At 43.7% G+C, this 23,136-nt stretch overlaps 1 protein-coding gene across 1 annotated transcript in view; it reads right to left on the bottom strand.

Moving 5' to 3' along the window:
• The window catches only part of XPO5 (exportin 5), a 65,971-nt gene extending 42,919 nt beyond the window's left edge, over positions 1-23,052 (bottom strand). Inside the window, exons 1-12 of the mRNA XM_006148525.2 lie at positions 22,762-23,052; positions 20,660-20,781; positions 19,545-19,617; positions 16,905-17,042; positions 16,367-16,549; positions 10,804-10,830; positions 8,924-9,109; positions 8,260-8,336; positions 5,547-5,646; positions 4,463-4,546; positions 3,129-3,254; positions 1,506-1,596 (exon numbers count right to left, since the gene is read on the bottom strand). Of these exons, the coding sequence (XP_006148587.1) occupies positions 1,506-1,596; positions 3,129-3,254; positions 4,463-4,546; positions 5,547-5,646; positions 8,260-8,336; positions 8,924-9,109; positions 10,804-10,830; positions 16,367-16,549; positions 16,905-17,042; positions 19,545-19,617; positions 20,660-20,781; positions 22,762-22,866 (1,312 nt within the window). The 5' untranslated portion in view covers positions 22,867-23,052. The remainder of the gene's footprint in view (positions 1-1,505; positions 1,597-3,128; positions 3,255-4,462; positions 4,547-5,546; positions 5,647-8,259; positions 8,337-8,923; positions 9,110-10,803; positions 10,831-16,366; positions 16,550-16,904; positions 17,043-19,544; positions 19,618-20,659; positions 20,782-22,761) is intronic.
• Between the last annotated feature and the right edge of the window lie 84 nt (positions 23,053-23,136).

Below are 23,136 nucleotides of genomic sequence, written 5' to 3'. Positions count from 1 at the left end.
TATGAATATTTACAATTTTCCAAGATACAGGGATTGAGGCATGATTGGTAATGGGTGCAGGGTTTATTTATTTTTTGGTGATGAAGATGTTCTAAAATTGATAGTCGTGATTGTTGAACAATTCTGTGAATATATTAAAAACCAATGACTTGTATTTTGGGGTCAGCAGGTAGCACAGTGGTTGAGCACTGGACTCCCACATGGCTGACCACGGTTTAAGTCCCAGACCCAGAGGTTTGACAGTTATGCTGGGCATCAGTGCGTGTGAGCCCAGACTCCTGAGAGAAGAACGGAGAAGGGGTTGTGGTGTGGCCATTCCCCCTAGAAGGTGATTTCTCATTTTCTCTCTCTGGTGAGCACACACTCCCTATAGCAAATCTCTCGTTTAAAAAAACAAAACAAAACAAAAAACTGTGCCAGTAGGGGGTGTAGTGGTTATATTGCTGGACTCCTGTAAGTCTGGTTCAAGTCCTGGGCCCACTGTGTTGAAAATCACGCTGAGTGCTATGTGTGATAATGCCCAAGATCTCAGGAGGAGAATGGAGAAGAGACTGCAGCCTTCCCTGCAGTGGGGTAATTTCTCCCTTTCCCTCTCACATCTCTGTCTCTCTCTGGAGGGTGCACACATCTTATGACAAAAACCTCCAAACAACGATTAAAAAAAAAAGTATATTTTAAATGGGTGAACTGCATGGTAAATATATTTTATCTCAATAAAGCTGTTATTTAAAAAAATAAATAAAAGAAAATCAGGTTACAGAAAACCCAAAACAGAATTAGGACATTAAAATTTGATAGATAAATCTATTATTTTTCGAAAGAACCACAAGTAAAGATAGTATTTAATCGGAAGTATTTAAAAAACTACTCGAGAGTGTCCTGAGTACAACACTATCCCTGAACAACACTGACCAAAGGCTGTGCGTGACGTGGAGCACAGAGCACTGTGCCTGGGATGCAGTCCTAGCGCTCTACACCACGGGACACGAGAGCTTAAGCAAGCTACTGTCTCGACTTTAGGGATCTTTGGAGGTTTTTAATAAGAACCCATGTAGCACTATGATTTATATGTAACACTATATACGTGCCATTCTGAAACTCCTAGAAGAAATTCCAGGTAAATATCACTTACAGTTGGGGGCCAGCCGGTGGCATAGTGGTTAAGGGTGCTGGACTCCTACATGGCCGACTGCAGTTTGAGTCCCACACCTGGAGGCTTGTCCCCCTCCCCACTCTGTCCCTTTGGTCAAATTTAATAATAATAGTGATAAAAAATTAAATAATTCTTTAAAAAATTTTACTTACAGTTGAAGCCAGGTAAATATCACTTACAGTTGGGGGCCAGCCGGTGGCATAGTGGTTAAGGGTGCTGGACTCCTACATGGCCGACTGCAGTTTGAGTCCCACACCTGGAGGCTTGTCCCCCTCCCCACTCTGTCCCTTTGGTCAAATTTAATAATAATAGTGATAAAAAATTAAATAATTCTTTAAAAAATATTACTTACAGTTGAAAAAAGCATTGAAGTCTTCATCACTATCAAAATCAAATCGAGAATATTCACAGCTAGGGCTGTCTGTTTTAGAAGGAAAACCCATCTGGAAAAAGAAAGGCAATTAGGACAGAAAAGGAAAATAGGGTGCTCAAGCATCACAAGCTCAAGCACTTTTTGATTTAAGAATTAAGCGTTTGCATGAGATACTTCAGTAACCGCTTTTGTTTTATCCCAAGTCCACAGTTTGCTCCCAGCTCCAATATTTCTGAGAGTAAAAGAAAACAGAACACTTTTGGACCAGACCCATAGCCTAGTGGTTAAAAGAGCTGAATCTGACATGGTCCACTGGTTCGAATCCCAGGACTGGCAGTGTGAAAAACACACTGGGCGTGTGCACGTGTGCACGCATGCCTAAAATCCCGACAGGATATAGAAATGGAGGAGAGGTGGAGGTGGTGTGACCACGTCCTAGTGGGAGGTGCTTCTTCCCTTTCCCTTTCTATCTCTGGCAAGTACACATGCCCTTTGGCAATTAAAAAAAATCAGAAAACTTTTACTTTATACCTCCTGGGATTATTAAAGTTAAATTTGCTTAGGGTTTATTGGTATGACTATGTCCTAAAACAAAGTAGTAACTTAGCAAGTGAAAATGGTAAGAGATCATGAGAACTACTTGCCTTGTTACACGATGAACACTAGGAATTGTGTGTTCTGTTCAAGAGTACCAGAGGCCCTTGCAGTGAATGTGAGCATAGCGTGTGCTAGGTGAATTCACTGAGCAAACACAGAGAACTCTGAAGGTGTCTCATTCTGTGACTTTACAAAAAACAGTTCCAAGAGTTCTGAGCAGGTCTCAGTAGTTCATGAGCCCCTCCCTACAGACACATCAGCAGTCTTGGCTTCCACGCTGCTCCTTTCTCACTTGTCCTGCTGACTCTCATTCGACCTTCACAAATAACTGTTAGGATCACCTCCTCTTGCAATCTTCCTGACTGCACCTCGGTATATATTTCAAAGTATTCCCTCTTTAAACCCCTGACTCCTGTCACATTAGATGGTCACTGCTTTTGTTCTAGCACCTAGCTCCATACCTGATATATAAAAGGCCTTCGACGAGTACCTGGACAAGTGGAACTGAAGTCTAAGTTCATTGGGCCAGCAGGTGGCATGGAAGTTAAGGTGCTGGAGCCTACATGGCTGGCTGCATGATTTGAGTCCTTGTCCCAGGACCTTGAAAATCATGCTAGATGCATATATGTGTCCAAAATACTGAGGGGAGAAGAGACTGTGGCATGGCCATTAACCCCCCTTGGAGAGGGAGATTTCTCACTTTTCCTCTTTCTCTGGTGAGTGCAAGGGCCTTACAGGAAAAAAAAAAAAAAAAAGTATGTTTATTTTAGTGCCAAAGAAAAAATTAAAAATCCATTTTCCATGAACTTTCTGAAAACCCCTCACATAAGTGCTCCAAAACATGGAAGAGCAATTATAACAACCAGTATGGAATGCTTTCTTCCTGAAGAGTAAGGGACCGAGACGTCTGCCTAAGAAAGGCACCACAGTGACCAGACAGGGCTGTCAGTCAGTCCTACTGCACGTATTCACCCACACTCCATTGTCTACATTCTCATGATATACCTTGACCAGGTTAGTCATAGCAGCTCGAAGATACTTTGGTATTATCGCTAACAGCAAAGGATCACGGGATAGGATCTCATGCCTGAAGAGGGCCCCCCACGTCATCTGAGTTGAAGAGCGTAGAAACTAAAGAGAAAAAAAAGAAAAGAAAACTTTAACAATTTGAATTCTATATTACCAAAATGATTAGTTATTTTGGCAAAAATCAACTACATTTTTTCATGGAAATAAATGTCTCTAACACCTTTGAAACTGCCTCTACTACAGTGCTTCAGTGATGACTGCTCATTCTGGACCGCACATTAGTAAGACAGGCTACGGGTCAGAGTGATCCCGCAGTGTGGACTGGAATCTTTCTCTTCTATGCAAGAAAGGATACTGGAATCTCAGAGTGACAGTAAAAGGAAAATCTTGAATTATATGAAATTAATTTTATAATAAAACAATCAGATTTTTTATTTTAAAAACCTGTAGTACCAGTCCCGTAACATAGTGGGTTAAGGGCCACTCACTTTCCAGTGATCCTACATGGCTCTCTGTAGTTGAAAACCCAACCAAGCAGCCTGAAAAACATGCCAGGTATATCTGCATGCATACCTAGGATCCTATCAAGATGGAGACGTGGAAGATGAAGGATTGTGGCATGAGTGGAAGAAAAAGGATTGTGGCACGACCATGCCCACTTGTGCATGCGTGTGCATGTTCTTCCTTGCGCATGCGTGTGTGCGCACACTCTCTCTCGTGAGCACAAGTGCCCTCTGGCAATTAAAAAATAACAATACAATAAATAATCTTTAGTACCAAATTACTTGGGATATACCTCACACCTGACTGAGCACTATTAGAATATTACCCAAGGGGGGAACAGCAGTTAATGTAATAGCTATGTCACTGGACTCCCATGTAGTCAACCATGATTCGAGTCCCGGACCTGGTGGCTTAAACTCATGCCAGGTGTGTATGTGTGAATGCCCAAGATCCCAAGAGGAGAATGGAGAAGGGATTGTGGTGTGGCCATCTCCCCTGAGGGGTGATTTTTCGCTTTCTGTCTGTCTTTCTCTGTCATTCTGGCAAGCGCACGCACCCTACAGCAAAAACCTCTCAAAAAAAAAAACAAAAAAACAAAACAACCAACAACCAAAAAAGAGTATTACCTGAGAGGAAAGCTGCTGACCTAGACAGTGCGATGCTTGGCTCAGGAAGATTCAATGATTCTCTTAATGAAATGACACTGTGGTCATGCTTTAGACATAAGCTGCTAATAGTTTAAGCTAAAGTACTTGACATTGGGTCGCTTAATTAAAATCTTGAAAAGTTACCTGAATAAAGCTTACCTGACTTGGGTGGGTTGTGAAAGCAAGAAAAGATTCCAGGTATTTTTCAAAGTTGGCTGGTGTTTCCACATTAGAATCTACACCCTGCAAAAGAAAAAGATCACTGTATTAGTGATGCTGATTGAGAGAGACAGGGCAAGGGGTGAGGGGAAGAGGAGCAGAAGAGCAATAAACACAAGTAACCTTCACACACAGAAACGTTTCCTGTCACGACCCCCCGACCAGCTCGATGACAAAGGTGTGTTCTACCACATCCTGCTCTTTTAGAAAAGGTCTCACTATGTTGTCCAGGCCAGGCTTGAAACTGTTTCTTGGGCCAGCCCCATAGCCTAGTGGTTAAGGGAGCAGATACCACACAGCCAACCATGGTTTGAATCTCAGTCTCTGCGGGCTTGAAAAACACATCAGGCATGTGCATACCCAGAATCTCAAAAGGATGGAAAAATGGAAGAGAAAAGATAGCGATGTGCCCATGGCCCGCTAGGGGGTGCATTCTCTCTCTCGGTCTCTGGCAAGTATACATGCCCTCTGGCAATTAAAAAAAAAAAGAAAAAGACTGTTTTTCCAGATTTTTCAGACTAGTTTCTTTTATGAGCCAATAATATAGATTCAGACTTGATAACTGGTTCATTAAAAGAAATCACTCAAGCTGTCATATTAAAATAACTCAATCTACCAATTCATATGAAAAAATCTGCAGGACAACACCCTGACAGGATAAAAACCAATGGCAACAGCAACCTCTTATTTTATTTTTTTAATAGAGATTTTTTTTTTTTTTTGCTCTTGGGCACATGAGCTCACAAGAAGAGACAGAGAGATAGAAAGGGATAAATTATCCCTGGGGGAATGTCCACAATGCAATCGCTTCTCCTCCATTTTCCTCTCAGGATTCTGGGCACGAGCCCAGCTTGAGTTTTAAGCCTCCAGGTCCGGGACTCTACTATGGTCGACTATGTGTGAGTCCAGCAACATAGCCATTACGCCACCTGCTGGTCCCCAGCAGCCCCGTACAGCAATAATAGCTTTCCAGTGCTCTCCATTAATGACCCTGCAGCTCTCCGGACAGTAAGCACTTGCTCACCAGCAATGCACACAGCTGACTGCCCAGGGCACACAACACCTGACACAGTCTCTTCAGGAAGACATACTGCTTTTCCACCAAGCCTCCTCCATCAGCAGTCCTGTAAGATGAGTGAGTAACGAGATCAGTGCATGTCACTAGAACCAGTGGGATTCTCATTAAAGGAAACTGTATGTGGTCTGCGCTCCAACATTCAATCTTGGTTGATGACCAAAGTTGAAAGAAAAAAAAACAACCAAGCACTGGAAGATCAATGAGGAGTAGGGTGTAATGTAATCTCATCCCTCAAGAGACACTGTTCTGGGCATCACAAGTCCTTGGTATTTTGGGATAGTAAACACATAAGCATGACTACACAACACAACACACATACTTACATGCACTGCTGCACAGAAGGAATTCTGGCTGATACCAACAGAGGACCTAAAGGGGTCCCTGACAATTCTTTATACCAATAGCAAAATAAAAAGGACTACTGAAGCCAGGCAATAGTGCAGTGGTAACACACTGGACCTACTTGACGAGGGCCCAGGTTTACATCCGCAAGCCTTCCTGTACATGCTGGATGTGTGTGGGCAGTTATCTAGGCCAGCTGAGCCTATGGCCAGATTATGGCATGAAGACACTGTTGGGGGTGATAATCTATCTTGCTCTCTCATGGAAGACCTAAAAAAACTTCGGAAATAAATAAGTAAGAAGGACAATAATAAAAACATGGCTTTGTCTTATTTCTTAGTCCTTTGGTTACAAGTTTGCAATCCAGTAGACTCCAAATAGCTCTACTTAAAAAAAAAAAAAAAAAAAAGAAAGAAAGAAAGAAAAGAAAGTCGAGGCAAAATGTACCTGAAATGATGTAGAATTATCCATACTAAGAGCAATTAATAACAACTAATTTGAACAGCAATCATATGAGCAGCTTTCTGGAGGCTGTAGATATACTGCAAAAAGCATGGGCTTCTGGGTAAACAAAACGTAAGCTCTAGCGATACTGAAGGGCAGTGTGATTTTATGGCTTCCAACACAGGCTCTGGAGCCAGAGCACCTGGGCTTGAATATCCATGACTATGGAATGGTACCCTACCACAAACGGAGATGGGATACTTTAGTGTGAATCTCATGATCTTTACAGAATCAAGAAATGCAATTTAGAAGCAGTAGGTACAGTGTCTACCCAAAAGATATGTTATTAATTAAATTAATGGGACTCCTTAAAAACAGCTACAGTCTTCATGGGAAAACCATGATAAATGCATTACCAGAATAGACAGATTTTAACCAGTACATACATGTTTCACACCTTTTCATTTGTCCTTGAGATCAAGAGTAAGTTAAGAGAACTGAAAATGGGGTGCTGGAATAGCAATGAGGGATAGTCATGCTGCAATTCCTTTTCCATTCCTCCTTTTGTGATTTTGGGCATGCAAGTACATGCATCTGTTCTGTTTCTCAAGTTGACTGGTCTGAGACTTGAACCACACGAAGTCATGTGGGATCCAGCCACCTAACTACCATGCCACTGGTTAACCCCACTTTCAACTACTTGTACAATATAGTTCTACCTGACTTTTTTGTTAGAAACAGATACCAGGAAATGCTGTAATATTTCCCAGAGCAATTAGAAGAAAATAAACAGAAGCTGTTATTTGAGAACACAAAATATGCTCTTTTTAAAAAGAATTATTGTAAGTTTATTTATTTATAATGTGGCCAGAGAGGGACAGAGTGAGAGAAAGTTACAAAGCAAGCCACTAGGCCCGGAATTTGAACCGTGGTTAGCCATATCAAAGTCCTGTGCCCCTTGCCATACTACCTGCTGGCCCAAAATATGCTATTTTTAAATTCATGATAGGGTGCATGTGTGTTAGAGAAAGGGATAGAGAAGCTGCAGTGTGATCATGCAATTCCCTTCCTCTGGCCCATGAGGATCCTGGGCACACGTGTACACCTGGTCTGTTTTCAGGCCGACAGACCTGGGGACTCACACCACAGCTGGCATATGGCTCCTAGCTCTGCAGCTGCTACCATCTGTGCCACAGGTTGGGCTCATGGAACGCCTTTTATGCACGTATTTCTCAATCTGGTCCAGTTGCTTCCGAGAGCCTTCATTACTTTCAGGCATTGATTACTTTGAGGAGGAAAGCAGGGAGGAGCGTCTGGAGTTCTGCACTGAAGGCAGACCCTAGGACAGACTCTGGTCAGGGAGATCAGAGCAGACGCAGCACCTTACCACCAAGCACATTCTAACCCTGGAGGCCAGTGGATCACCAGAAAGCAAAAGAGATCATCAAGGAGCTGAGTGAACTGGGGAGAATGAGAACTGTGAAAGTAAGTGAGTGGGTGCTAAGTCGGTCATCACAACTTATTTCCAGTGTAAGATCTTCAAAAAGGTAGAGCAGCCCAAGGCTGCCTGATCTAAAAACACTGTAAATTAGCTGATAACATTTAGCTAGAAACATCAGACATAACCACATAATATATAAAAATGGCAAAGAGGCCCAGCTGTAGTGGGAGAGCCAGTCTGGGCACTGCTGTGGGATGCTGAGACCACGTGGGAGGTCTCTGGGTTTGTGGCTTGGCTGACCTGAGCCCACAGGGTGCACCCATAGGGCTTGGGGGAGCATCAGTGAAGATCTTGTTGAGGTTGTACTTCCCAAATCAGATAAGAAAAATAAAGACAAAACGAGAGAAAACACATTGAAGTGAAGATACTTACTGTGCAGCAGAGAGTATATAATGCATAGCAACATCTCCAAATAAGACCATCAGAGGCTTCCGGTCTTCCAGCTTGCCCTAAACACAGTTGTACAAACTACATATGAAAAGCCTCAAAGTACCTACATCTTCTACAATATAATCAAACACACTGCCTTCGCAAAGTTTTCATATATCCCAGGGCTTACCAAACACTGGAAAAACGCCTACTCTTTAAACCCAAATCTGGATAAGACACATTTTTAAATGTATTGGGCAATAAGGCTGGTGTGACAACAAAGTAAATGACACCCACAGACGGTACTCCTATGGAGAAAAGCCTCGTGGTCCTATCTGCTAGCCAAGGTAGATATGAAGCAAGTGTAGCCACCATCTAAGAGTTCACCACCTAAGAGTGTAGCCACCATCTAAGTGAACTTTAAACTTTAACATTACTTTTATCCTTAAGTGTGAAACACCAAGAATCAAGGCTGTTTCAAGGACCAAGGAGTACGACAAATCTCTGCATATTCTGCCAACAATTCCTTGGACAATAACTGACTGGCCTACAGGGAAAAAAAAAAAAAACCTTTTAAAATGTCGTTCTACTACAACATATAATTAAGCGCATGCCCGCCCTCCCTCACAGGCTCTAGGGTAAATGTCAGTTTAAAGTGATAACTTACTTTTCTGCTGACGGCAATGAGAAGACACTCAGCTGCTCCCAGCTGAAGTTCCTGCTCGTTCAGAAGCAGGCACAGGATCTCTAGGAGTTTACAGTTCTCAGCGGTAATGTGATTCATAGACACCCAGTCGATGTAGCCTGCTAGAGTATTCAGGGCTGCGATGCCTACTCGACAGTTTGCTTGAGCCTACATGAAAAGAAATTAACCTATGCTTTTTGTTTCACTTTTCCTTTTAATGCAAGAGGACATACATGTGCAAGAGAGAGTGCACGTGTGCACACACCAATTGATAGGGCCTGGACACATTGCAACCCTCTTTTCTCCAATTCTCTGTCCTATCAGAATCCTGGGCATATCTGCATATGGCCAGAGTGTGTGTGTGTGTGTTTTTTTTTTTTAAGAGAGAGATTTTTGCTATATGGCATCTGTGCTTGCCGGAGAAAGAGAGAGCGAGAGCGAGTGAGAGAGCAAAGAAATCACTCCCTTCTCTACCAGTCCTCTTGGGATTTTGGGCACGCACACACACATATGCCTGGCGTGTTTTAAGCCGCTGGGTCCGGGACTTGAACTGCGGTCGACGATGTAGGAATCCAGCAAAGTAACCATTACGCCATGTCCTGGTCCCATGACCAGAGTGTTTGAAAAGCAACCGGGGGTTAGGATTCAAACCACAGTAGACCATTTAGGATCTGGGTCTCTCTACATAGCACTTAACCTTACAGACAAAGCTGACCCAAGAAATAACATTTGACTGAGAATTCCTCATTACCACAGAAGAAAGTTGAGGCTGTAACTGATATCTTCTATTATAATTCTAAAAAATTTAAAAAAAAATTGGGACCAGCATATGGCATAATGATTACATTACTGGACTCCCATGTAGTCAACTGTGGTTCAAGTCCCAGACCCAGCGACTTAAACTCATGCCAGGTGTGTGTGTGCACCCAAAATTCCGGAAAAAGAATGGAGGAGAGAGGACTGTGGCGCAGCCATTCCCCCTTGGGGGTGATTTCTCGCTGTCTCTCTGGTGAGCACATGTGCCCTATAACTATTAAAAAATCTATTTAAAAAAAAAAGTGCTCATGTAATGTCATCGAGAGGGAACTCAAAGGTGCTTTAATGGGACCAGCAGTTAGCGTAATGGCTATGCCACTGGACTCCCATGTAGTTAACCATGGTTCGAGTCCCGGACCCGGTGGCTTAAACTCACACCTGGCGTGTGTGCGTACATGCCCAAGATCCCAAGAGGAGAATGGAGAAGAAGGGACTGCGGCGTGGCCATCCCCCCAGGGGGTGATTTCTCACTTTCTGTCTCTCTGTCTGTTTGGCGAGCACACACGCCTTATAGCAAAAACCTCTCAAAAAAAAAAAAAAAAAGGTGTTTTTCTGATAAACAATCACTTTTCAAACAATAGCATTCTCAGTACCCACCATACTGGTAGGGCTGGCCCTATAGCCTAGTGGTTTAAGGAGCTAGATTCCACAAGGCTGACCATGGTTCACGTACTGGGCCGAGTGGTGTGAAAAACACAGCGATACGCATGTGTGCAGGCCCCAGATCCACAGAGGACGGAGAAATGGAGAAGGAACTGTGGCATACCCATGTGCTCTCTCTCTTCTATCTCTTTCTGGTGAGTATACCCACTATACGGCAATTAGAAGAGAAAGGAACCTACTGGCATACATGGTCATTTTATCTTTTTCAAGAAATCTCAAATATTTCCATTCTACCATAGCTTAGTGATTAAAAACACACACAAAAGAAACAACCCCTCCCCCCACAAAACCCCAAGCCAAAGTGACTGTCCACTGCACAACGTGTATGCACCTTCACACCCGAAAACCTCTAAGCATCCTCCACCTCGATGACGAGCTCTTACCTCTGACTCCTGAGAAGGGTCTGTCTTCTGAAAGAAAAGAAGTACATGAACCCAATGTTTTTAAGGAGCAAAAGGTTATATGATACTGTCCACCCTGATAATTGAGGCCCTTAGGATAAGGATTCTTAAATAAAAATAGTATCATTTTATCTTAGAAAATATGCAGCTGTACTAAGAACACACTGACAATTTAAGAAAGGTCAAAATGAGAAGCAAAAATTAAATTAATATGATTTATGACTATGGATCTGTGGAAAACCACGTACATAAAAACACTGAATGCTAGGACTAGATGATGACACAGTGGTGAATAAAACGCAACTCTCTGAAAGGCTGACCCGCACGGGAAGGGTCTAAGTTCATGTTTAGCAACCTCCCTGTCTGCTGGGCATGTATGAGCCTGTTACCTGAGACCGGCTAAAGCTAGGAGGTGTACTGTGGTGTTGAGAACCTGCTGGTGGTGGTGTCTCTCTTATGCATGAAAGAAATAATAACTTTAAACAAAATGAGAGGGTGAGCTGACCTGACCCTCTTGTCTAAGTTAAGGGAGCTGGATCCCACACGGCCAACTACAGTTCAAATCCCAGTCCTGGTGGCTTGATAAACACAGAGCGTGTGTGTGTGTGTGTGCGTGGATGTCCCAAACCCCGAGAGAACAGAAAAAGGGAGACAAGACGGCAGTATGACCGTGGCCCATTCAAGGATACTTTCTCCCTCCTCTCCCCACCCTGTCCCTCAATCTCTGGCAAGTGCAGTATCCTCTAAAACAATTAAAAATTAGATACTACATCATCAAAAAAAGGCTATTCAGTGAAAGTAAAAATATAGTTGATTTTTATTCTTACATTTCAAATTCCATAAAAATGTCAATGTCTATAATTCACAAGCATATTGAGGATTTTCCTAAGAATTATTTGAAAGTAAAATTGAAAATAACCCCTAAAGACAACTAAAGTAGAAATAAATTTTTTAAAAAAAGAAATTTAACAGCTTAAGTACCTGAAAACCTACCACTATTGACATAATAAAGGATTTGTTTATGATTCCTGTCCTCAACTTTCTTTTTCTTTTTAGAGAGGATTTTGCTAGAGGGCATGTGTGTTCCACAAAGATAGACAGAAAGTGAGAAATCAACCGGCAAGAGGGATGGCCACTCCACAATCCCTTCTCCTCTTGGAATCGTGGGCACGCACACACAACCTCCAGGTGTGAGTTTTAATCCACCTCGTCTGGGACTTAAATCACAGTGGACAGCATGGGAGTTCAGCGACATAACCATTACGCCATCTGCTGATATCCTCCTGTCCTCAACTTCCAAATAACTTTTTAAAAAGTATTTATTTTATTTGTTATTATTTATTTTTAATTTGACCAGAGAGAGACAGAGAGATACAAAAACTTTAAAAACATAAATGTTGGATGTGGCCATCCCCTCTTGGGAGGTGATTTCTTACTTTCCCTCCCTCCCCCCGTCTGTGTCTCTCTCTGGCAAGTGTACATGCCCTATAGAGAAAAAAAAAAATAAAAAAAGACTTAAAAAAAAACCAAAACAAACAAACATATGAGGGTGCTGACAGGTTGCATAGTGGTTAGGGTGCTGGATTCCCACATGGCCAACCACAGTTTAAGTCCCAGACCTGGTGGCTCACTTTCTTACTTTCCCTCTCTCTGGTCAAATTAAAATAAATCATTAAAAAAAAATATATCGGGCTGGCAGATCCCAACAGGATGGAGAGAGAAGAGATTGCAGCATGGATGTGCCCTAGAGGGATATTTCTCCTTCTTTCTGGTGAGAATATGTACCCTCTGGCAATTATAGAAAAAAGATCAAGTGTTCAACATCAGCACTCACATGTCCAAGGGAGCAGAGATGAGCAGAGCGTCTACTAATGCTGCTAAGGAAAGGAAAGGGATCCTACTGACAATAGCCAAGTCCAGCAACAACCCTGCACTCCAACAGAGCCTTCATGCCCTGCCTCCGGGACCAATGCAGGTGCCAGGTGAGGGGGCGTGGTCCTACTGATCCTATTCTCACTCATCTATGCCCCACTGCCGAGGTGGAACCAGGTGTATGGCGGTGTGGGCTTGTAATCCCAGTGATTTGGGAGGCTGGCGCATCAGGATCATGAATGGAAGGCCAGTCAGGGTAAAACAGGGAGAAATCTCTTAAAAAAAAAAACCAAACTGGAAAGTGAGGGAATAGAATGAAGTGAGTCCAAGTTAGGGTTCCTGGTGTGCTCTGGTCCTGGACTGATGTGTAGACTGTCTTAACAGATGGAGAGACCGAAACACCAAAGCTAAGGAAGGAGACCACAGTGGCTGGTTTCTAACCTGTGCCAGACCATCACCAACAGTGCTGCTGTAGCCTGTGCTCCACCGGCTGTCTCTAGGGCATCCAACTACTCATACTTTGACAGTATTTAAAAATCAGTGGACTTCGCTAAATATTATAGTTGTGAACAGATTATTTCTCATGCTCCAGTGTTGTGATGCTTTCTTCATAAAATACATAAACATTCATCTTTAGAATGTAAATAATTGGGACCAGCAGATGGCATAATGGTTACGTTGCTGGACTCCTACATAGCCAAAGGTAGTTCAAGTCCCGGATGCTTGAAACACACAGGGTACGTGTGCCAAAATCTCAAGAGGAGAATAGAGAAGGGACTGTGCCATGGCCAGCCCTCCGGAGGGTGATTTCTCATTTTCTGTCTCCTTCTGTCTCTCCGGTGAGCACTTCACACCCAATAGCAAAAATCTCTTAAAAAAAAAAAAAACCTAAGTAAAATAAAATGCAAGTAACTGACTAGGTTCATAGTGTAGCCCTGGCTAGCTCGTGGCCTGGTGGTTGAGGCAGCTGGATCCCACCTGGCTGACTATGCAGTTCAAGTCCTGGACCTGACAGCTTCAGGAACATGGTGGGCATGGATGTGTGCATGCCCAAAGCCCCTGAAGGAGAAAGATGGAAACGGGACTGAGGCGTGACCATTCCTCAAGGTAGGAGTGCTTTCTCATCTTCCTGTCTTCCCCTGGCAAATTCGCATGCCCTCCAGCACTAAATAAACAAAGTATAATCCCACAGGTCTAAACTTTCCCAGCAAAGTTCCTTTGGTATTCTACATTTCATCGCTGTTCATAATTTTCTGAGACTAATTTCTCAAATCGTCATGCACAGATGATACTCAAATATGTTGCTATCTTGTACAATTCAATTATCTTCTTTCCTATGGGATGCTAACCTTCTCAATCAAAAACTTCTTTCCAAATAAAAAAAATGTATTTCCTGAAAGCCACCGTTATTCCATCTGCTAGCCCTCAGACATATATAACATGTTTTCAGCCAGCTGTGTAGCACAGTGAAGGAAGCTGGGCCTCACGTGGCCAACTGACATTAAAATCCTGGTTCTAGTGGCTTGAAAAACACGCTGGGCATGTGTACTCAAAATGCTGATGGGAAAGAAAAATGGAGAAAAAAATGACTGCAGTGTGACCACATCCATTGAAAGGTGATTTCTCCTTCCTTTCCCTTGGCAATAAAAGAAACAAAAAACAGTAATAATAATCCCAAAAATCTGGGGCTGGGGAACCAGCAGTTAGCGTAATGGCTATGTCACTAGACTCCCACATAGTCGACCACGGTTCACGTCCTGGACCCGGTGGCTTAAAACCCATGCCAGGTATGTGTGTGTGCGTGCCCAAGATCCCGAGAGGAGAATGGATTGCGGTGTGGCCATCCCCTCTGGGGGGTGGTGATTTCTTGCTTTCTGTCTCTCGTTCTCTGTCTGTCTGGCGAGCACACACGCCCTAGAGTGAAAAACCTCTCAAAAAAAAAAAAAAAATCTGGGGTCAGCTAGGTAGTTAGATCTCAAACAGCTGACTTGCCGTTCAAATCCTGGACCTGGTGGCTTGAAACACACACTGGGCGTGCATCGCCCAAATCCTGAGAGGACACAGAAGGGACCATAGCATGGTCATCATGCTAGGGGATGCTTCCTCACTTTCTCTGCCTCTTTAGGAAAACATACGTGCCCCATTGCAAATTTAAAAAGAAAAAAATCTGCTTTAAGAAAAACGGTCCTGTATCGGGGCCAGCTGGCATGGAAGTTGAGGGTGCTGGACTCCCACATGGCAGACCATGGTTTCAGTCCTGGACCTGGCAGCTTGCTTTATCATTTTCTCTCTCTCTCTTCCGTTCACTGTCCCTTTCTGGTCAAATTAAAAAATAAAGTTTAAAAAAAAGGGAACCAGCAGTTAGCGTAATGGCTATGTCGCTGGACTCCCACGTAGTCGACCGTGGTTCGCGTCCCGGACCCGGTGGCTTAGAACTCACGCCGGGCGTGTGTGCGTGCGTGCCCAGGATCCCGAGAGGAGAATGGAGGAGAAGGGATTGCGGTGTGACCATCCCCCCTGGGGGGTGATTTCTCGCTTTCTGTCTCTATGTCTCTCTCTGTCTGTCTGGCGAGCGCACGCGCCCTATAGCGAAAATCTCTCCAAAAAAAAAGAAAAAAGAAAACTGTCCTGTATGTTACAATCTAATAACTCAACTCAGAGATTAAACTCATCTCAGCTGGTATTTCTACAAGCTGGCCCGTGGCAGACAGTATAGGTAGGTTCTTATGCCAGTTGCTTCTCTTTTTCTAGAGATTAAATTTCTGAGAGAAAAATGAAAAGAATCCCTTCTTAACCCTCAATACACTTTTTTTCCCCTTTTTAACTTGCCATGTGTACCCCAGAGAGGCAGAAAGAGAAGGAGAAAGCACCCTCCAATGAGGTATGGTAAGCCTGAACTGGCTCCTACCACATGGTGCCTCACACTGTGCTATGGGGCAATCCCCACTTTTATGCCTTTTTTTCCTGACTACAAAGTGATTGTTTTTTAATTGCCAGAGGACACGTGCTCACGAGAGAAAGAGGGAGAAAACACAGCTCATGGAGCCTGGTCATGCAGCAATCCCTTCTCCTCCATTTCTCCATCTTGTCCGGATTTGGGGCATTCACACACACATGCCCAGTATATCTTCTGAACTATCAGGGACAAGACTGAAATCATGGCTGGTCACGTAACCACCAGGATATGGAGTTACCCCCAAAAGATCTTTTTTTTTTCCTAATGTCATAGAAAGTCATCAAACTGAGTTTCTTAGAAAATATGTTTTCATTTTTCATTTCCCAGTTCTTTCATTTTTATTCATGTTAGAACACATGCACATGCACGAGAGAGAGAGAGAAAACAGAAGTGGGTGATGCCTCATTAGGCTATGGTCATGCTGCGACCCCTTCCTCCGGTCTGTGGGGTACTGGGCACGTCCACGCATGCCGTGTATTTCAGGACGACCAAACTGGGTATCTGAACTGCAGTTACACCACCCAGCTTCCCCAAGGCAGCTCACTACTGCTGGGCCGTACAGTCGGCCCATTTCCCAGTTTTTTCTCTTACAATGGCCTTTTCTTTTGAGGAATTAGGCGCCCTATTTCCTTGCTGAAAGATTATTTCAACTAAAAAGAAAACCCAGACTCCACACTCTCGTATTAGAAGAGGACTGTGGGATGGGATATCCCTTACCACTTGTCGGTACTTGTTTACGTTTTCTTGTAGTGTGTTAAGTAGAAAACTGAAGATTTTTTCCATGTTCTGGGTCAACGTTTGCTGGATATCCCTTCTTCTTTGAGGTGGGAGTGTCTGAAAAGTCACGACATCTTCTGCTAGTCGCAAAAGGATGAACATCACTAATTCTGTCTGTGTTTCCTATACCAAGAAAAATAAGCTAGTAAACTAAAGCATCGTTTTCATTATGGGAAGTCCAAAGGCAATTTTCTGTTGACAGAACAAATAAGAAGAAACAACTACGTTTGTTTTAAAAACGACGACACTGATGGGACCAGCAGGTGGCGTGGTGGTTAAGGCGCTGGACACTCCCACATAGCCAACTAGGGTTCGAGTCCTGAATCTGGTGGCTTGCTTTCTCACTACCTTTCTCTCTCACTCTCACCCTCTGTCTCTCTCTGGTCAAATTAAGAAATAAATGAATAAATAAATCAATAAAATGATTAGCTTAAAAAAAAAAAAAAAAAGACACCGAACAGCCGTGGTTGTGCCATACCCCCTGTTTGGAAAGGGTGTCCAGTTCTATTAGCATGTCAGGCCAGTGCTGGGGCCACTCGCGCTTGATCATCTCTACTACGATTCGAGACAAGACATCCTTAATGTGGTTCTCTTCTTCCAAAATGTTCAATGTCCCCTGAAAAAGAACAAGAGGTATTGAGTTTGCGAGGCTGAATTCCAAGGGAAAAAGAGGCTGTAAAAGTGTATGAAACACGTCGGCAGGCCTACTTTTGAAATAAATAAGAACGAACCTGTTCTCCATGTCTGAGTCACTTGTCCTGAATCCTCACTAATCATTCTTTCCACTCGAAGCCTAAGTGAGGGTTGCATCAGCTAATAAAATGGCTGTCACACAAGCTAAGATACTGTACTTCTTTACGAACTGAAGAAACCATCACTGGATTCTTTCGTTTTTTTCATAGGACCAAGGTGATAGAGTATAGAAAAAAGAAGAAACCATAACTGAAAAGCTGGTAGAATGGGAGAGGTGAAGGAATATTTTACTGGTAGTTTTAGGTTAGGAGATACAGAAAAACCACTATTGGGTGTCTATTCTTCTGATGTCGATGTAAAGACTAATGAACTGACTTCTATTAAGATTCTCAAAAACTAGCAAAATAAAAGCTCTAGTTAGCTACATTAACTAGTAATTTTCAAAATAATTTTTTTCTTTTTTTCCCCCTTCTTAAAAGCAACAGGCTTGAGGATGAAAAGGGTATGAATTACACTTTTACTGCCCTTCAAAAAAGGGCTGTGAGTTTTAAACATGTTTAAAGTCATATTCTAACACTTGACGCGAATTCCTTCTACATGTTTTTCATTGCTAAGTTCAGTTTGAAATAAAAGAAAAAAGCAAAGTGGACAGCATTTCAATCTAATGTAGATATAAGAATCTTTTTTTTATTTTGGAAGAGATTTTTGCTGAAGGGTGTGTGCACTTGCCAGAGAGAGATAGACAGAAAGTGAGAAATCACCCCTCAGAGGGACCAGCAGTTAGTGTAATGGCTATGTTGCTGAACTCCCATGTAGACAAACGCGGTTCGAGTCCCGGACCTGGTGGCTTAAACTCATGCAGGGTGCGTGTGCGTGCGTGCCCAAGATCCTGAGAGGAGAATGGAGGAGAAGGGATTGCGGCATGGCCATCCTCCCTGGGGGGTGATTTCTCACTTTCTATCTCTCTGTCTCTTTCTGTCTTTCTCGCGAGCACACGCGTCCTATAGCAAAAACGTCTCCAAAAAAAAAAAAAAAAGAAATCACCCCTCAGAGAGGATGGGCACGCAGCAATCCCTTCTCCTTTATTCTCTTGGGATTTTGGGCAGATGCACCCAGCATGATTTTCAAGCTGCTGGGTCTGGGACTTAAACCACAGTCAGCCACATGGGAGTCCAGCACTTTAACTACTACAATACCCACCGGCTCCTAGATCTAAGAATCTTAATCATTCACTGGAGAAAATATTTAATCTCCACTCTGTGTTTAGTGTTGTAAAAATAGAAGTAAATTGGGACCAGCAGATGGCGTAGTGGTTACATCCCTGGACACCCATAGTTAACTGTGATTGGAGTACCAGACTGGGTGACTTGTAACTCATGCTGAGCACAAGTGTGAACATGCCTACTAAGCCTGCAAGAGGAGAATGAAAGAGAAGGGACTGTGGCATGGCCATCCTCCCTGGGGCGGGGGCTGGGGGTGGGGGTGATTTCTTACTTTCTGTTTCCCTGTCTCTCCAGTGAGCACACATGTCCTATAGCAAAAAAAAAAAAAAAAAAAAGAAAAAAAGAAAGGAAGGAAGGAAGGAAGGAAGTCAAGTGAACCAGTCAGTAGAGTGGTGGTTAAGCTGGCTGGATCTGACATAGTTGATTGCATAGTTCAAGTCCTGGACCACCAGTGGCTTGAAAAACATGCCAGGCATGTGTGGGAGTGTGCCCAAAATCCTGAGAGAATGAGAAGGGACTGTGGCATGGTCATCTACCCCAGAGGGTGCTTTTTCACTCCATCTGTTTCTTTTCCAGTGAGCACATGTGACTTATAGCAAATTATTGGGTCACTGAGAAAAATCATGACACATTTTCACATAGAAAAACAAAAAATAATATGTCGTGACTTTTCTGACAACCCAATTAAAAGAATTTAACAGATAGGATGATTAATTAAGCACAGTAAGGAAAATGTGATGAACTATGATTTCTTTTTTTTCTTTTTTTTTTGAGAGGTTTTTCACTATAGGGCGCGTGCGCTCGCCAGACAGACAGAGAGAGACAGAGAGACAGAAAGCGAGAAATCACCCCCCAGAGGGGATGGCCACGCCGCAATCCCTTCTCCTCCATTCTCCTCTTGGGATCTTGGGCGCACACGCACACGCACCCGGAGTGAGTTTTAAGCCACCGGGTCCGGGACGCGAACCGCGGTCGACTACGTGGGAGTCCAGCAACATAGCCATTACGCTAACTGCTGGTTCCCGATGAACTATGATTTCTTACACTGGCGGTTCTCTTTACCTTGAAGGTAACAGTGTTATACAAAGCATGCTGTCTGACCTATGTAGAATCAGTGGATTTTTATCAATACTAGATTGAAAAGTCACACCTTTGTTTAAACAACCTTGGAAACACAAGTCTTCCAGTTACCCATTTCTTACATTTGCAATCAGCTCCATGACGCTGTTCTTCAGGTAGACTTTCTCCAGTCGAGACATGCTGTTCCATCGGAACCTGGTCACCAAAATGCATCAAGTAAATAGAACTGTGTTAGCTCTTCACAAAATAGCTTTGATTCCTGCATTAGATGATGCTAAAGATTTCATTAAGAAATTACACTTCCGATTTTGTAGCCTTTGGAAAACAGACAAAACGGTTCACACGTAACCAAGATACTAATACCAGATTACTTGTTCCGTTAACCGGAATTCACACAGGATTTGTGACACAGATCAGTTCTTCCCCCATGATTTTATTGCTAGGCCAAAAGTAAATATACCTCCTGGACCGATGCAACAATGTAGTTGCCTTTTGGAAAATACAATCATGATACTACTAAGTCTTTCTTTGTGATGACTTACAAAGTAATAGTGCAATTCCAGAAAGACTGTGGCTAAATTTTAAAAGCTAATTATTCTGAGAGGTGTTTAGCATAGGAGATTCATATTAGGAGAGATTTTCAGCTATTCTCATATAATCCTGCTTAGGAAATGCCATTCAGAGGCATACACTCAAAGAAAAGAAAAGAAAAGAAAAGAAAAGTGTCTCATCAGGAATTTTTCTATTTATTGCATTATTCTAAAAAGGCATTGTGGTCTGTTGGCGTATGGAAGGAATTCAATAAATGCTGGCCAAATGACTGACAGTTATCAGCACATATTTGTGGAATACTTAATATATACCACAAATTCTACGTAGATGAAGAATCTGAAGAGAAAGGTGAAATGCCGACTGAGCATTCCCATGAGACTGGTAACGTCTTGGGGAGTACATTCCTTTTGTCTTGATGACTGTTCTGTCCTAGTCACCTTAAAAGCATCTCTACAGGTTACGTAAGAAATGAAGACTTGTTCTGGGGCCAGCAGGTGGCACGGTGGTTAAGGGTGCCGGACTCCCACATGGCCGACTATGATCTGGGTCCTGGACCTGGTGGCTTGCTTTCTCACTTTCTGTCTCTCTCTCTCTATCTGACTCTATCCCACTCTGGTCAAATTTAAATAAGTAAATAAATAAATAAATAAATAAAATTAAATGGTAATATCCAAGAGCTCCTTACTTGACAACATGTTCCAGGATCTGAAGGCCAAAGTGTCTGACGATGGCAATTTGTGTTTTCTCAGCCAATCTCAAGCCACAGGGGACACAGATGGGGCACTTTTCTTTAAACTCTTCACAAAACTGAAAGAAGAAAAGTTAGTGCTTCTTCTGAAAACTAAGAGGAGATGGGAACCAAAACAACAACAAAAAACATCTTAAGAAGATTCAACCTGAGCTATATTTAACGAGCAAAACCTAGGTCAATACTTTGTGAATAATGAACCAATAAACATTCTTTCCACTTTCATAGTTCTAGATTTCTGTGCTATAGCCAACAGTAGCCACACTAATGTTGAAAGAAAATACTGGACCTAATGGGGTAAAAAAGCTGTTAGAACTGTACCCTTGAAATATATAGGGCTGGGGCCGGCAGGTGGTATGGCGGTTAGGGTACTGGACTCCATGTGGCTCTCGCAGACTTAGTGGCTTCCTTTCTCATTTTCCCTCTTTCACTGATCAAATTAAAAATATAAATCATAGTAATAAATAAAATTAAATTAAAATTTCTTTAATCAAAAAGAAATACATAGGGCTAAAATGACAATTTCTAGAATGTGTTTTAAAAATCTTGGCACAGCAGGACGAATAAAGCAAATGTTCCCAAATTTTCTTAACTCCTAAAATTAGGTAAGAAAATCATTGTAATGTTGTTTATTTGTCTATTTAAAATACTTCAAAATAGGGCCTGACTTCGTGGTCTGGTGCTTATGGGAGGTGGACCTAACAAGGCTAACAGTGTAGTTTAGAATCTCAACCTGGGTGTGAGTGTGAGTATGCCTTAAAATTCTGACAGAATGGAGAAAAAACTGCTGCCTACGGGGAGGGAGGGCTTTGTTTCTCTCCCTGTGTGTCTCTAGAGTGTGCACATGCCTTCCGACAAATTAAATATTTCATAATAAAGTCATAGAATCCAAATGTTTCTGATTCCAAACCTTGAGATACAGAATACATAATGTAAGAGTTCCTTCAAGTGGCTTTTGTGCTACTTTGTGAAGCAACACCTTTTTTGGCATGGTGGGTAAGGCACTGAACTCCCACAGGTCCCACTAGGTTTGAGTCCTGGACCCAGGGGCTTGAACATCCCCCCTGGTGCGTTTGCATGAATGCCCAGAGAATGGAGAAGGGATTGCAGTTATGGCCTTCCCCACTGGAGGGTGATTTCTCCCTTTCCCTCTCTTTGTCTCTGTCTCTCTCCCTCCCTGGGGAGCACATGCACTCTCTTGCAAAAAAAATCTTTATATATATACATAAAAAAGTGCAATTCAAGTATTTTCTCCTAAATGGCCATTTCTTATAGCCCACATATTGTATTTGACGGGAGAATGATCTCGTTTTGTATTAGCATTTCCAAATAGTGAAGCGTCAGTCCTAGGAGCGAAGTATCCAGAACTCTAGAAAACTACTTTCAAGAAACCAAAGTGCCCTCATTAAAATGCAAAGTAAGTGGCAGAAGTTCATCTTTGTGCAAAACAGCCTAAGAATATCACACACTAAAACACATGGGAGAAAGTGGTGTGTGATAACTCACAAATGCCAAACACATAGCCGAGGGTTGGGAGGTGTATAGATCTAAGTAAAGGGGCACTGGGAGGCGGGGGCGGCGCGGTTGGGTCAAAAACAGTGGGTCAGCAGGGAAACGTCTAGGGCCGGGGAGACCATAAAGAACGAAACTGGGAGTGGGGCCGGGTTCTACACGTGCACCACGAAAAGGGGCCGGAACGTGGCATTTGGGGGATGAAAATGGGCGCAGTCAGCTGTAAAGGGGTCGGGGTGGGGACAAGAGTGAACAAAAGTGGGAAAAGAGGGAGGAGAGGGCAATGGGAAGTAGCGGTGGGAAGAGTGGCGGATTGGGACCGGAACGTCCCAGGCGAAGGGCAGGCGCGGCAGCAGAGTAGGCGGGGGTTGGAAGAGCCGAGGGCCGCGAGGGAAAGGCCCCCGGGGATTGGGCAGGAAGGGTCAGGGGCCGCGTGTGCGGGAGACCACGCGAGTTAGGGGCGGCGCCGGGGGGCCAGGCTTGGGGGAGGGTTTCGGTCGGGTCCAGCGCGCCAGGACCCCAGCTACCTTGAGGGCTTCCAGCCGGTAGCGCTGGGTGGAGCTGGGGTCCATCATGACCGTCACCGCTTTCACCAGCTGCTCGCACAACGCGTTCACTTGATCCATCGCCATGGCTAGCGCCACGCGCCGCAACGCACACCGCGGCTGTCCCGGGAGCACGAGGCACGGACGGCTCCGGACCACACGTTGGTATCGGGCCACAGGGGGCTGGGGGCGGGGAACAGGAGTAGGAGCGTGAGCAGCAGAAGAGCCGGGAAGGAGCAGCGCTGCGCACGCGCCCGATACGCCACTGCGCCTGCGCGCGCGGAAGTGGCGGCTCCCTTGCGACGGTTGCTCCTGGGTGGGCGGAGTGGAAGGCGGAAGCGGGGCCGTGCGCAGGCG

Source organism: Tupaia chinensis, unplaced genomic scaffold (genome assembly GCF_000334495.1).
Source record: "Tupaia chinensis unplaced genomic scaffold, TupChi_1.0 Scaffold000238_1, whole genome shotgun sequence".
Classification (NCBI taxonomy): domain Eukaryota; kingdom Metazoa; phylum Chordata; class Mammalia; order Scandentia; family Tupaiidae; genus Tupaia; species Tupaia belangeri.
Note: the sequence above shows the minus strand (reverse complement) of the source record. Positions and strands in the feature narration are given on the sequence as shown.